The 15,648-nt window shown below is 46.3% G+C and overlaps 1 protein-coding gene across 1 annotated transcript in view; it reads left to right on the forward strand.

Moving 5' to 3' along the window:
• LOC132023018 (O-acyltransferase like protein-like) overlaps positions 1 to 15,648 on the forward strand; it is a 61,295-nt gene that overhangs the window by 7,451 nt on the left and 38,196 nt on the right. Inside the window, exons 2-3 of the mRNA XM_059408076.1 lie at positions 8,883 to 9,022; positions 10,340 to 10,418. Of these exons, the coding sequence (XP_059264059.1) occupies positions 8,883 to 9,022; positions 10,340 to 10,418 (219 nt within the window). The remainder of the gene's footprint in view (positions 1 to 8,882; positions 9,023 to 10,339; positions 10,419 to 15,648) is intronic.

Raw genomic sequence — 15,648 nt, forward strand, 5'->3', positions numbered from 1 at the left:
GACGTCAGAATGATGAGGCCACAAGCCAAGGGATGCCAGCAGCTGTTAGCAGCTGGAAGGGGCAAGGAACGGGTTCTCTCCTGGAGCCTCCAGAAAGTGTGTGGCCCTGCTGACATCTTGATTTCTGCCAAGTGATACTGATTTTGGACTTCTGGCCTCCAAAATTGTGAGAGAACAAATATCTGTGGCTTTAAGCCACTGAGTATGTAGGAATTTGTTATAGCAGTAACAGGAAACGAACACACCTGCTATTCTTGGTCTCCAAGTCCAAGATTCATAGTTGACCAGACAAGGGGGAGTACCAGAAGGTGTTTGTAAAAAGCTGCTTTAGGAACTTCCAATATCAGATTGATAGCGCACGCAGATCTCTTACTTACAAGCAAGAAGATCTCTGGCAACAGACGGCTGGCATTTTATGTGTACGCCCCATAGCATCAGCTAGAACACAAGGACTATTCAATTCTCATTTTAAAAATTCTCCAGTGTAACACAGGGATCTGGTAGGTGCTTCATTAAGTATTTTCTAATGATGCTGTAGATGATCGTTACTTTCAGGATTTATTTGTGGCTTAGCATGCTAGGAGCTTCTGCTGCCTTCAACTTCATGGTATCAGGGCATCGATATTTTAAAATACAGGACCACCGGCCAGGGTCTGTCTTTCCTCCTTTCAAACCCAGAAATTAATCAGCCTCACAGTTTAATATCTGCCTGTTATCCCCATCACGCAAGAAAGCCTATCTGTCTGCCAATTAGCCCGGCGGAACTGAAATGAGTTTTCATCTTTTGGAAAAAAAAAACAAACTTGAAACAATGGCCATGTGATCTGAAGTAGCAGGTGGGATTTGTCCTTCGTTTCTTCTATGCCTCCCTCCCAAGACAATCACGACGTATTCTTATTTGCACGGCGCCTGTGGCCCGGCATCTTGGGTTCCTGACAGAAACCAATTAAGCAGGAGGCAAGGAAAGGGCAACGCGTCCGTTTGAGGTCATAATCAGAAAGGAAGCAAATGCAATTGAAATTTACATGCATCCAAAATAACCTCAGCCAGAAAACCATAAATCCAATCAGTTTAGAAAGCAGAACACCAACTGGAAAAAAAAAAAAAGTGGAATTTGATCTTCTCAAGTGAATAATTGGGTATCTCTCTGTATTAGTCCTTTAGTTTTATCGAAGGGTAAAGTCAGGCTCAGTATTAACAACATTCTTGTTTTTATCTCCTTGGACTCTTATAGTTCCAGATCCTTAAACTTCAGGCTACAGCATTTAGGATACTCAGTGACAGAGAAAGGAATCAGGAATCATGTAACTTATCTCTAATGAATACACTCAGTTTTTTAAAGTTGTTCCTGGGTTTCTTGACACATGGAGGACCTCAAAATACATTCATGGAGCTGGATTTGAGACATTTCAATTTAATTTTTTCAAGATTTAACTCAATCCAACAAATGTTTTCTGAGCTCCTCCTCTTAGATATCCATTAATGGAAACAGGACTCGTCCCTCACGTGGGAGACGGACAGGTGAACCATTACACTCCTTTTAGTGTGATAGACCAAGGTAGAGTCTAGATTGCTTCCTAGGGGAGACCATCCTTCTGCCGAGACCCAAAGGATGATTCAACATTTGCCAGGCAGACAGGAAGGAAGGACATTCCAGGCAGAAAAACAGACAAGTGCAGGCCCGGTGCGTTCTGTATCATGGAGCAGAGGAAATGGGCGTGGCGTGGGAGGATGAGACTTGGAGAGGCAGGTCCAGTCATGAAGGACCTACTAATCCACCCTCAGGAGTCTGGAATTAATGCTAAACATCAGAGCAATCGAGCCTGGCTGTATAGAGCATCACCTGGGAAAATTTTTAGAAACCAATTAATGCCCAAGCCACACCCCGACTTCATTCTTTGTGAGGGTGAAGCCTGGGTCTTAGTGTTGTTTAAAGATGCCGCAAGGGATTCTCATGTCGGTCCGGGCTTGAGAATCACAGCTCTAGATAAGAGGTCTGCAGTCTTCAAGGACCAGATAGCAGATACTTCGGTTTTGTGGGCCACACAGCCTCTGTTGCAACCAACGAACCCTGCCTGTATCCAGAATGCAGTGCTAACAACATGTAAGCAAAGGACATACTGTTTTTCTAGAAGATTTTCCTTACAAACACAGGACCGCAGTGTGCCAACTTCTACTCTAGATAATGAAAAACCACTGAAGAAGTTTTTTGTAAATATATATTGATTTTTAAATTTTTAAATATTTTATTGCTTGTGTATTGTATTTACTAAATAATAGATGAATCTATCCTCACTGTAAAAGAATCAAAACAATCCAGACCAAGTTTAAGTAGTTTTTTTTGTTGTTGTTGTTTCCTCAATTCTCAGTCCCCTTCTTGGATAACAGTAGCTATCACTGGGTGTATACCCTTCTAGAACTTTCTAGAACATTCTCCTTGCATTTTTATCTACTTGTAAGATATTTTGTTTTATAAATTGAAAAATGTACTTATTGTTCTTTTTTAAAAAAAGATTTCATGATTTATTTGAGAGGAGAGAGACTATTCGAGCAGAGGGCGGGGAAGAGGGAGACAAAGAGAGACTCTGAAGCAGACTCCCCGCGGAGCATGGAGTCTGACATGGGACTCGATCTCATGACCCTGAGATCATGACCTGAGCTGAAATCAGGAGTTGGCCACTTAACCGACTGAGCCACCCAGGCACCCCTCTATTTATTGTTCTTGAACTTCTTTTTTCCCCCCACAGAATAGTGTGTCTTGGAGACTTTCCCATAGCAACAAATATAGGTCTATCTCATTTTCATTGTCGCAGAGCATTGTAAAATATGAAAGTACCACAGTTCATTTAACCTTTTCCTGATAGGGGTTGAACTCTCTGAGATTTCTAACATTAAACTGTTTTCATCCCATAAAATGGAATTTTCATGTGGTTCCACCTAATAGTGTGTGTCTATTTTTTGGCCTTTAGAGGCATTACTGCCACGACCAGCTTGCCACTGTGGCTCGTGTGAGTTTCCTGAGGCAGATTCTGAGATGCTGAATGGCTGGGTCACTGCGGATGGGGGTATCAGTTAGGAAGGAGTCTTCGGTTAGACCACAGCCACCAACTCTGGCAAGCTTTGGCTAAAGGGCCAGTCTGCTTGGTGGCGAACTGAGAAGCAGCTCGCAGGATGGAGAGGAAGGCCAGTGAGCTGCTGAGCTCAGCACGGGCCTCTGTCAGGTCCATTCCACCGCCTCCCGGCAGACCACTGGCACACCAACAAAGCCCAGGCTTTGCTTTGGGCCTTGACTTCTTCCACACTAGCACTGGGAGAGATTGGACCTCATGTCACAGGGAGTGAGAATGTAGAGTGATAGCAGCATCTACAGACCCTGTCAGTGTCTGCCGTGACAGGAAATAGCACCTTGACTTCCTGTCAGAACTGTCCACAGTTGGGAGGGGTAATGCTCCAGCATCTAGTTTCTATTCGCAGGGAGGGGAACTTCTAGGGGGCCACAGTGAGAGAACTATTTCTTTATATTCTTACTGACAGTGAATTCCACCAACTTTATAATTTTTTAGCCATCAGAGATGTAGAAAAGAATGGTGTCTAATTGTGGTTTGCTGGGGAGACTGAACTTTCCTTTCTCATATGTATTGGTTCCTGGGATTTCCTTCTCCAAGAGTTGCCTGTTCATATCCTTTGCAGATTTTAAATCAGCTTCTTTGGCTTTTAAGAAATTGCTGATTTGTAAGGGTTCTTTTTATAATCTGAGTACAATGCTTTATCCAAGTGTTTGGTAACGGTGAATATGTCCTCTTCTCTGAGAGTTACGTGTAACTTTGTTCATCGTGCCTGGGCACAATTGTGAGGAATGGAGGAACGTGGTCAGTCTTGTAATTCGGACAGGTTAGTTTCAAAGATGGTTGTTGGCTACGATGACCAAGTAGATGCTGGCTCCAAGGTTCTGCACATGGTGGGAGACAGAGAGTCATACCCAGGGGAGGGAAAAAGGGAGGCTCAGTTATTGTCATTACAGCAACAACCCGGAATACTTAGAATCCCTTAAAAGAGGCGAGTGATCCCAGGCACCGGCTGGCTGAGCCCCAGTGGCCCAAGCAGCAGAATTGACCAGAAGAGTCAGGGGTGCAGGGTGGAAGTCGGGTCACCCCCGCTTGCTCATCAAACACTGTTTATCCAGTTCTGGCTGGGAGGTTTTAAAGTCATATATCCATATATGGGGCGCCTGGGTGGCTCAGTGGGTTAAAGCTGCTGTCTTTGGCTCAGGTCACGATTTCGGGGTCCTGGGATTGAGCCCCACATCGGGCTCTCTGCTCAGCAGGGAGCCTGCTTCCCCCTCTCTCTGCCTGCCTCTCTGCCTACTTGTGATCTCTCTCTGTCAAATAAATAAATAAAATCTTAAAAAAAAAGTCATATATCCATATATGGATTTTTTTTAAGGGTACACAGGTGAGCAGAAGATGATTCCTTCCATCTAATTTATAGGTTAGCTCTCAGAAATCTAATTATTAATAAAGACAAACAGCAGTGCAGGAAGAGATGCTGAGCTGTATGTGGAGATTTTCTCCCCACTCGTGCTAAGGAATATCATTATCTTCAGTTACAGAGAAGAACTCCCATCCCGAGCTGACAAATTTTAAAAAGGGTATTTTTGTGTATTTTAGAGGGCAAGAGGTGTGGCTTCAGGTCAGGATGGATTTGAACACAAAGCTCTGATCCTTACTGGCTAGTTTATTTATTTATTTATTTATTTTTATTTTTTAAAAAAGAGTTTAATTGATTTATTTGACAGAGATCACAAGCAGGCAGAGGCAGGCAGAAAGAGAGAGAGAGAGAGAGAAGAAAGCAGGCTCCCTGCTGAGCAGAGGGCTGGATCCCAGGACTCTGAGACCATGACCTGAGCAGAGGCTTTAACCCACTGAGCCACCCAGGTGCCCCCTTACTGGCTAGTTTAAACACCCAGCTCTGGTTCTTGTGAGCAATTAAGAAGGGGCAGATTTACATTGCTGTTCACATTATTTATCAACTTTCGCTTTCGTTTATGAATCTGTAAAAGGGAGATTGAAATGATTACTCGTAATCTCGTAGGATCGTTGAGGAGTGAAGGAGAGAAGGGACCAAAGGCATTCAAAACAGTGCCTGGCACATGATAGGCGCCATATGTTGGTCGTTGTTGGCATAACGTGAAGGTCTGGCTCTGGCAGCATAGATCAGACCAAGTCATTTTCAGGGAAAGTGATCAACTATGCCATATATATAAATCAAACTTTAAAGAAAATCCAACTGTATCATAAGTCCTATATTCTTGGCATTAAGGACACTGACTTGAAAAAATATGTGGACCACACAAAGCTGAATTATTGGAACAGATGGTCATCAAATACTGGAATCCATGAACACACAGACTCAGAAGGGCCCTGTGTCTCTCATGTTCCTCCTAATGATTGCGTTGGACATAATTACAGCATAATATAAAGAGAATTGCCATTGGTACAATGTGGGTGGCTAGCTCTATGTCATTTTAACGCATGTGTAGATTGTATAACTGACACCACAATCAGTACACAGAACTGCCTCTCACCACAAAGATCTCCTTCGTGCTGCCGATGTGCGAAACCCCTCCCTCTACTATTGCCAACTCCCGGTAACCAATTTTAACCACGGTTGTTCCGTGGTTAGTAAGAAGTGTGAAAGCTGCCCAATGCACTTTATGAATTTGATTATAACTTTTATTCCAAAGCTAGAAAAGGGGGAAAACTTATAAAAAATATAAAAATTGATGAGGAAGAAATAAGGTTGCAATCCTAGTAAGAATGTTTAGCAAATGTGCCAGATTCCAGAGCCTATTACAGAAATCGAGAGCATTTTTCCATGCCAGCAAGAATCAATCAGAAAATATAATTGAAAATAAAACATCAAGGAAAACAGCCAACTGTATGCTATCTAAGAATTGTTTATATAATTTGTTTTAAGATTACCAAGGGAAAATATAAAATTTCACATAAGGACACAAAAAAAGACTGGAGTAAATTGCATGACATCCAATGATGGCTTAACACAAAAATGATGTCAATTTACCCTCATATAATCTATAAATTTGAAGAAATTTCAATCAATATCCCAGTTGGATGTTTCAAGGAGCTCAATAAAGTTTTTCTGAAATTTTCTGAATACAAATTTTCTGAAATTTATATGAATCCTTAATGGTCTACAATTAACTACCTCAACTTGGAAAAGAAGACTGAAGGCAGGGGCACCTGGGTGTTTCAGTCAGTTAAGCGTCTGCCTTTGGCTCAGGTCATGATCCCAGAGTCCCAGGATCTAGCCTGGCTTTGGGTTTTCCCTGCTTGTGCTCTCTCTTTCTCTCAAATGAATAAATAAAATATTAAAAAAAAAGAAGACAACTAAGGCAGATATGCAATATATTACAAATCCACAATAATAAAAACCATATGGTTGTGGTGTTAGAACCAGGACTGACTTCATAGGCCATATGGCCTTTGCGGTCACACAGGTCCCACACTTCAAAGGGACCCACATTTGCTTTAAGTGTGATTTGCTGTCACCATCTTGACATTCTTAATAATTTTGAAACAAGAGGCCCTGCATTTTCATTTTACATTAGTTCTGCCAATTATGTAGCCCGTCTGGACCAGAACAAAAGTTGTTGAAAGCCTGGAACAGAAAGTGCAGGCTTAGAAGAATGAATTTCTGTCCAGCAAAGGACGCCATGAGTAAGGAACCCACAGATAACCCACTGAGTCTAAGTGTTTTGAGTCTGTGTTTTCAGTGACTCAGGTAGATAAGGACCCGTATTTAGACTGACAAGGAGCTCTTCCGCCTCAAGGAGCAAATCTAAAAACACGATAAACAAAAAACAAAACAAAAAAACCCTCCAAAGAGCAAATCCATCAAAAATGGGCAAAGGAGGGGCGCCTGGGTGAAGCCTCTGCCTTCAGCTCAGGTCATGATTCCAGGTTCCTGGGATCGAGCCCCGCATTGGGCTCTCTGCTGAGCAGGGAGCCTGCTTCCCCCTCCCCTCTCTGCCTGCCTCTTTGCCTACTTGTGGTTTCTATCTGTCAAATAAATAATAAATTTTTTTTTAAAAAATGGGTAAAAGATACATACGGGACTTGAGAGAAGAGGAAACGTCAATGGCTGACAATAATCCCCTGAGTTCTTTGTAATTAAAGAAATGAAAGTTAAAACAACTGGATAGCATTTTATATTTATTTTTTACAGATTTTATTTATGTATTAGAGAGAGAAAAACCACGTGCAAGCACAAGCGGGGACGGGGTGGGGGAGGGGGAGCAGAGGAGAAGCAGACTCCCCGCGGAGCAGGGAGCCTTACACAGGGCTCCATCCCAGAACCCTGAGATCATGACCTGAGCCAAAATTGACCCTTAAGCAATGGAGCCACCCAAGGGCCCCTGGACAGCATTATAACCCTACCCCAGCATTATAACTCTTGCCCCTACCCCCCCCTCCAATAAGCTCTACACTCAACCTGGGTCTTGAACTCACGTCCCTGAGGTCAGGAGTTGTATGCTCTGTTAACGGAGACAGCTAAGTGCCCCTGGAGAGCATTTTGTACCCATTCAATTGTCAAAAATGACAAAGTTGGCTCATGCCAAGAAGAACTAGGGCTCAGCGTCTCTGGGGAGGGTACATTGGGGGATTCACTCTGGAGCACAGTCTGATGGGACTTACCAGTATTTGTCTACTCTCTGACGCCGCAGTCCCACTGACGGTCGTGTATATGGTACGCATATCTGAGCTAAAGCCTCACATAGGTCCGTATGGGGACACCCGGGGGGTTCCTGTGGGTTGGAGGCCATCTCTGTGTCTACCACCCAGGGAACAGCTAAGGCTATGATTCTGATGCATTATTACGGGTCGTTAGAAGGTCTGAGCATAATGACACCATAAATATAACTTGAATAGCATCACAAACATAGCACTGAGGGACATGTGTAGAGACAGGAGATCTGAAGCACAAAATCATTTATATAGATTATAAATACACTTACCGAAAACAAGAACAGCTACGGATGAGAGGACAGATGTCAAATGTAGGGGCTGGGATAACGGGGACGCGAGCGAGGAAGGGAGAGATGAAGAAAAATGAAAGAAGGGGCACCTGCATAGCTCAGTCCAGTAAGCGTCTGCCACGTCGTGATCCAAGGGTTCTGGGATCGAGTCCCACATCAGGCTCCCTGCTCTGTGGGGAGTCTGCTTCTCCCTCTCCCTCTGCCTGCCACTCCCCCTGCTTGTACTCACTCTCTGTCAAATAAATAAATAAAATCTTTTAAAAAATGAAAGCAAGGGAATTATTTTAAGTGAAGGACATGACACATTGGAGCACAAACAAACAGAAAAAGCTTTGCTGACCAGGGTAAAGAGCGCCATTAACCGTGGAGCCTGGTGGCTGCTCGGTTCTGCTCCTGAGGGAGGGGAAAAAAAAAATTTAACTCTCTATAATAAAGTCCCACAAAACTGGATAAAAAATTTTAAAGGCTGAGTATTTTCTCCTGGCTGTATGGGGGGAGAAAAAAAAGTTACCAGTTTTTTTGCTACCTCTGCTTACTCCCTCAAAGCATGTATATTTAAAAGTATTCAAATGCCTAGTTTTTTTGTTGTTGTTGTCGTTTTGTTTTTCCAGCGACAGACCATGCGGCCAACTTGAGAACATACAGCCTTGCTCTCCCTCAGGGAGGGCAGGGACCGTGGGTACAAGATGCAGACTCCCAGAGTGGCATCTAAATCATTTGTCTCTCAGACTGATTGCTTTAGGAGGTGGAACTGAGTGCCTAGAAATTCATTTGAAAGTACTACAAGGAAGCTAACCTTGCCTGCTTGTTTTGCTTTGAAATTCAGTGTACGACTCCGCCGGGAAGCTTGGGAGCAACGTCCTGAACGGGAACGTGGACAGGCTGGGATCTTACAGCGAGTGCCTCTCCACCCGCGCTCCCTCCGGCAGTTTCCAAGGCCACTACTGCAAGATTCACATCCTGCAGGTGAGCAAGGCAGGGATCTGCACTCCGGCTCTCGGGGCACGGCTGAACTTCGTGATAGGAAACCCTGCACAACTCCATTGATTGCTTCCCTTAATAAAAAACAAAACAAAACAAAACAACCCTGAAACTCTTAAGATGTTTGACAAAATGTTAAAACTAAATTGCAAACAGCTGCACTTGCATGTTCTAAGTGTGGGATGTTACAGGGGGCCACTGTCCAGAAATGGCCTAAGACTTCAGACATTCCCCCTGCCCCATTGTATGGGGCAAGCCTTCTGGACAACCTTCGTGTGGAATCCAAGGTCAAGTCCCAGCCAGTGTTTCTGGCCATTAACTCCTGACTCACCATCTGATTTTGGAATACCAACAGGAGGGTGGACTTCCCATCGCCTATAATCCAGTCCCATAAACAGAGCTCAGAGAGAGGAATCGGGGGCTATCTTAGCCCATGGGCCTGCACTTTGAGCATCACTGCATCTGCCTGAGGTCACAGGGCTCTTTACAGTCAAAGCACATTAGTTCTTTTACTGCTGGAAAATAAAACCAGGAGCAGCGCAGCCTTCTGTTCAATACAAAAATAGACTTAATGACATCACATCACACTAATAGAAAAATAATAGGTTGGCTAGAAACCTGCATATAAAATAGCAAGAAGAAATCCAAGCTCTCTAAGATTCATGCTATAAAACGGACTTGCAATGGTTAACCATTGGAGATAGAGAAATTATCACCCCGTTCCTCTTGCCCCACTGAGGGTTAGGATAATTGTTTGAGGGTTTAATGCATGTGTACAAATGTCATATCTTTTTTTTGACCGGGTAAATGGTTTTGATATCAGAGCAAAAGGTCAGGCCTGCACAATCATGTAAGTTCCATGTTTAGAAGTAGCGTTCTGGAAATTTTTATGATTTATCTTTTCTTTATTGGGACAGGCATTCTAATCACGGGCTTGACTGATGAATAAAATCTTTACTTGAGATGTTATGTCCTGTTACAAAGAAATCGCCACTTGGCAATTCTGTTGAAAATTATAGGACTGTCAAATCATAGCATGACCCGTACTATGGGGGACAGGAGAACCGGGACAGAGCCCACATTGTCGTGGCTTTGATGTGAAGACGAGTGCATCTGATCTTAGGTAGATTTAACTCAAACCGCTCTGTAACGGGACAGCCATCTCCAAAGACATCTACCAATACCTTTCTCTCCCCTGTCCTAATCTAATTCTCGGGCGGCACACAGTGCGGCCTTAGAAATGAGGGCGCATGGATGCCGAGAACACGAAATGAAAGAACGTTGTGGCGTTGTGTTTTTCAGGACGGAGCCCAATACAGGGTAGGCGTGTGTGTCCCTGATTCTTGCGCGGAAGAGGATGTGACCGTGATGTCTCAGTTGGGTAGGTCCGGGATATACCCAGGGAAACTACTGTCTCCTTGGAGTCAAGAAAGGTCATTCCTTCGGGAATGAACCAACCTTTCCTCCCGATAAGTCCACTACACAGAGAATACTGGCATTGGGGGGATTTGGAAATGGAGGCGGTGGGACAGGAAGGAAGCAGGTAGGAAGGAGGAGAGAGAATGAAGAGAAGATTAGGGCCGAGTCTTTCCACAGTCGAAGTTGAAATGGAAACAATTTTCCGTCACCCTCAGTGGCCCGATTAGGCCTGAAGAGAGGAGGTGGGCCGTGTCCGGTTTCCGTACCGTGCGTGTGCGGGGCTGGGGCCCGTGTGTGGGAATCTGTCACAAATCCGGAAGGCCATTCTGAACTGGGACTGTGGGCAGCTGATGTGTTGTCCTAGATTAGTGCCAGGAGTCCCGTGTTCGGTCCTGGTTGTCACCTCCCCGCTGCGTGATCCTGGGCAAGTCACTTAATCTCCCCACATTTCCGTCATGTCCTCCACACGGAGAGGGCCGGGCCACGAAGACCAGTGCGCTTCCAGCCCTCTGTGGCCTTTCAGGCTCTGCTGACGGTCGCCTCACAGAATGAACACACTCTAGTTCACGTGGAAACTGGTTTGGCTTCGTCTCTCTCTCTTTCAGAATGTTCAAAGCAAGAGTTTTAAAGCCCAGAAGTGTTACTGCTAGGGTCTTTTGTATTTATTCTGGCCCTCCAACTAAGAACTAGCACGACACTTTAAAAGGAAGACACTATTTTCTACTCCCAGAACACTTCCGACACCGAATGTGTGGGTTTCCCCCCTCACATCACACAATCCAGAAGAGAGTGTTGACTCCACAGGTTAAGGGCTCATTCCCACAAGCCCATCCCCCAAGAAAGACACCAATCCCATATAGTGAGTCCCAAGGTTACCCACCCTTCTGTCTGACCTGGCTACAAATCAGGGATTCCCATCGTATCTTCCTCAGCTTTGATAATTCGCTCTCATGGCTCACAGAACGCAGAGAAACACTTTGCTGTTACTGCCTTCTTATGAAGGAAGAGCCAAATATAAGAGACACACATGGCAAGCTGTAGGAAAGGGACTCAGCGCTTCCCCCCGCCCCCTAGCTCAGGGTGACCCTCCACTTCAGCATCTCCCTGTGTTCACCAACCCAGAAGCTCTCAGAACCCCTTTGTGTAGGGTTTTCATGGAGGTTCCATTGTGTAGACACACAGTGGATTAAGTCCCCGCCGGTTGGTGATTGACTCGATCTCTGTCCCTCCCGGAGGTGGGGGATGGGGCTGGAAGCCTCTAATCATAGGGTTGGTTCCTCCCTCAACCAGCCCCTTCCTCCTGGAGTCATCTTGTTAGCATCAACTCGAGTCTGGTTGAAAGGAGCTTATTATGAATGAGAGCTCACCCCTCCTCCTACCCCTGTCACCCAGGAAATTCCAAGGGCTCTACGAGCTCCGTACCACGAACCTGGGCTGAAAACCAAGTATAGATTTCATTTTATATCACAATATCACGCACATAGTAAACATCTTCTTTTAAGTGTTGATAGGGCGGTTCGTTTTCAATAACCTGACACCGTCCTCTGAATTTATGATGATCCCTACAGATTCAGGCCCAGTATCTGCCTCTCTAGGCAAATATTGTACATGCCGTTAAAAAGAAAACTGAATATTATGAATTAAATTTCAATTCTAGTTCGGGTTGGCGAGGCCATCCATATCCTAGCAACGAAGATGAATGTGCCGGCTTGTTACTAGATTAGCATTTCAAGTGCATAAATGGCTCGCTAAGCCCGAGTTAATGTTCATTATTATTTAAGAGATTTATCAATTAGCCTAGTTTTCCTGGCTAATGCTAAGCTGATTAGCCAGAGTTGACATTAGAATAAAGAGGAAGGTGAGATGTTATTATCAATACGAAAGATATCTTGAGGATTGTCTTTGAGGACCTGGGAAAAGGAAGGGCCCTGCCTGGGGTGAGCAGAGCTGACAGGGGTGGATGTAGGAGCTTCTGTTCCCTAAAGTTTTTGGTGGCGTCGTCTGTGCAGGCCTCGCTTCCCCAGAACAGAGCAGGGAGTTCACAGGTGGGGACTGTCACAGACAGGCCGAGAAGAAATGAGCCCAAGATTGCAGAGAGAGGGAAGAGGATTCTGGGCAGGGCGGAAGGCAAAACACAGGCAAAAAACCCTTCCCTATGCGGTTGCCATAGGCTTTTATAACATTTCAGTCACCTGACCTCACGTGAGTTCTTCAGAATGAAAATATGTCACATGGGGGTGTTGGGAATGTGGACCGAAATGAAACCAACCTCCAAGCAGGTTAATAAACACTTCATTCATCGTCTTCCCGAGGACCGTGGCCCAGGGGACAGTATTTCAGGTTCTTCTAAGGACCCGTGGCTAGAGGGGATTCTATATGGGAAGCAAAAGGGGGACACGTGCTTGCAAGTTGTTCTCCAAATACGTGTGAGTCACAAGGTGTCATTTGTTTGGTTGTAAAAATCAAGGTTTTCTGATTTCCACACAGACACATGAAAGACCCTGGGTCATCTTAATGCATGATATTTCTGGGGCACCTGGGTGGCTCGATTGGTTAAGCATCTGCCTTCTGCTCAAGGCATGATCCCAGGGTCCTGGGATAGAGCCCCACACCGAGCCCCACACCGAGCCCCGTGTCGGGCTCCCTGCTCCTGTTTCTCCTCTCTCTGCTCCGCCCCGCTGCTCACTCTCTCTCTTGCTCTCCATCTCTAAAATTAAAAAAAAAAAAAAAAAAGTCTTTAAAAAAATACATTATATTTCTATCATATCTGATTGTTCCAAAATATTGCCTTCATGCCTGTGCTGAACCCGTTTTCTGGTTCTTCTTGTTTCTGAGATCTCTTTGCCATCACTTGAGAGGGTCAAGGGGGCTGACAGTCACCTCCTGAAGCTTTAGTGCACACGAATCTAGGTCAAATTTGGGTGTGATGATCACGAAGGCAGTTACCGGCTCGTTCCCTGACAGCTCACGTCGCCGTGTGTCAGCCTCGCTCGCAGTGTTCCGTTTGGCTCCTGGGACAAGAGCCGCAGACAAGGGGGCCCGCCCCTCCTGTCCTTACCTCTGTGGTCCCACCGCCTTCCCCCCGTGTGTGTCTCTCTGTTAATGAATTTTCCCTGTGTATGTAAAGACACAGGATTTATGGCCCACTTTTATCTTAACCTAGTAGGACCTCTCTTGAGTTGATTACATCTGCAAAGACCCTATTTCCCATAAGGTCGCTGTCACAGCCCCGGGGTGGGCGGGGAATGGTTAGGGCTTGGACCTTTTGGGGGTGGGGGAGGGAGAGACACAATTCAAGCAGGGCTGTGTTCAACCCAGAACACGACCTCATGCCTGGTTCCCAGTTTGCCTAGATATCGGACGTCCCTTAAAGGCCACAGGGAATCGGGAACACGGTGACTCATAGCCACCAACGATGGGGCCCTACCCTTAGAATGCGCTTGAGAGAGAGACGTCAGGCAAATCTGCGTGGAGTTAACTGGAGAGCAGTTGGGTCTGGTCACAGGGACAGCGCAGAAGATGGACAAGAAGGGACTGGGGTAAGGGTCCACGAACGCTGAGTTAGCGAATTTTATCCAGACTCATCTCTGAAGGGCTACGTATTTCCATTCTTAGGGACTCACACTCAGTCCATCTCCTGTCCTCACGGAAATTTTATAACATGTTATGGCGGCCACCGTGTCTCTGTGGGCAGTGGCCCAAAGCAGTGAGACCAGGCTGCCATCGATGTGTCGCCAACCCTGATATGTGTCCCCGTTCCTGTGCTGGTAGGCTGACTTCATCTCGCCCTGCCTAGTGTAATCAAGATTATGAGGCCACACAGAACAACGGTGCTGGCACCTCGAGGGGCAACCTCTGCCCCTACCCCGTCTCGCAGGGCTTCCCAGAGCACTGAGAAAATGGAGCTATTTTATTTTATTTACTTATTTGAGAGACAGAGAGAGAGAGAGAGCGTGAGCAGGGGGAGGGCCAGAGGGAGGAAGCAGACTTCCTGTTGAGCAAGGAGCCCAATGCAGGACTCCATCCCAGGACTCTGGGATCATGACCTGAGCTGAAGGCAGCGGCTTAACTGACTGAGCCAGCCAGGTCCCCCTAAAATGGAGCTATTTTAATAATGCTTCCCTGAAAGGCCCACAGAAGGGTCTCAAAAGGACTCAAAAGGAATCCAGGGCGCCTGGGTGGCTCAGTGGGTTAAGCCTCTGCCTTCGGCTCAGGTCATGATCTCAACGTCCTGGGATTGAGCCCCACATTGGGCTCTCTGCTCAGCAGGGAGCCTGCTTCCCCACCCGCCGCCTGCCTCTCTGTCTACTTGTGATCTCTGTCTGTCAAATAAACAAATAAAATCTTAAAAAAAAAAAATGAATCCAAAACATTTCACAGAATACCATTTTCTGTTCTCAGGTTAATTCAGGAACCATGTCTTGAGCGCCTATGCCTCTGGCCTCTGTGCGGGGTCCCGTGTGCGTGCCAAGGGGGGCAGAATTGGAGGCAGCAGGAGTCCCTCATGTGCGGGGCCCTCCAATTTAGAGAGCAGGAAAAGCACATGTGCCCAGAGTGAAAGGGGTCAGGAAGCACCCATGGGCACACACGTGGAGAGCTGGGGACAGGCGGCTGCGCAGAGGAGCTGGGGGAAGCCGTGGGGTCGGAGGGAAGGACCGCACTAGAGGGCTGAAAGGAGCCGCGTGGGCTTGAGCTGACTGACCTGGGTTAGCAAAGGTGCCGCTGATGGCGTGTGGCCAGATATTGGTGGGAAACAGATCATCCAGAGCTCTCCTATGTAGACCTAGAGTCCGGCCATGCAGACACTTCGCTTGGGCTGAATGTGCGCAGGCTGCCAGTTGGCTTTGTTTACTAGGGTAGGATTTGGCATCGGGTGTTGGGGCTTCTCCTCGGTGCTGCTAGGACGGAGGACATCGAATCCGGTCTCTCCTGGGCTTGCTCCCTGGGCGTGTGCTCACGTGTGTGTGTCCCAACTTCCTCGCACACAAGGACACTGGCTGGGCCGGGTACTGTGCTCACGTGTGTGTGTCCCAACTTCCTCGCACACAAGGACACTGGCTGGGCTGGGTACTGTGACAGCTGGGGGAGTGGTGTCTGCCGTGCAGCCCTCAGACCTAGGCCCCTCACTTTAGGGACCACGCTTCCTGCCTTCTTCTGGCCATGTCCTCCCCGATGAGATGTCTGTGGGGTCA

The sequence above is a fragment of the Mustela nigripes genome, chromosome 8 (genome assembly GCF_022355385.1).
Source record: "Mustela nigripes isolate SB6536 chromosome 8, MUSNIG.SB6536, whole genome shotgun sequence".
Classification (NCBI taxonomy): domain Eukaryota; kingdom Metazoa; phylum Chordata; class Mammalia; order Carnivora; family Mustelidae; genus Mustela; species Mustela nigripes.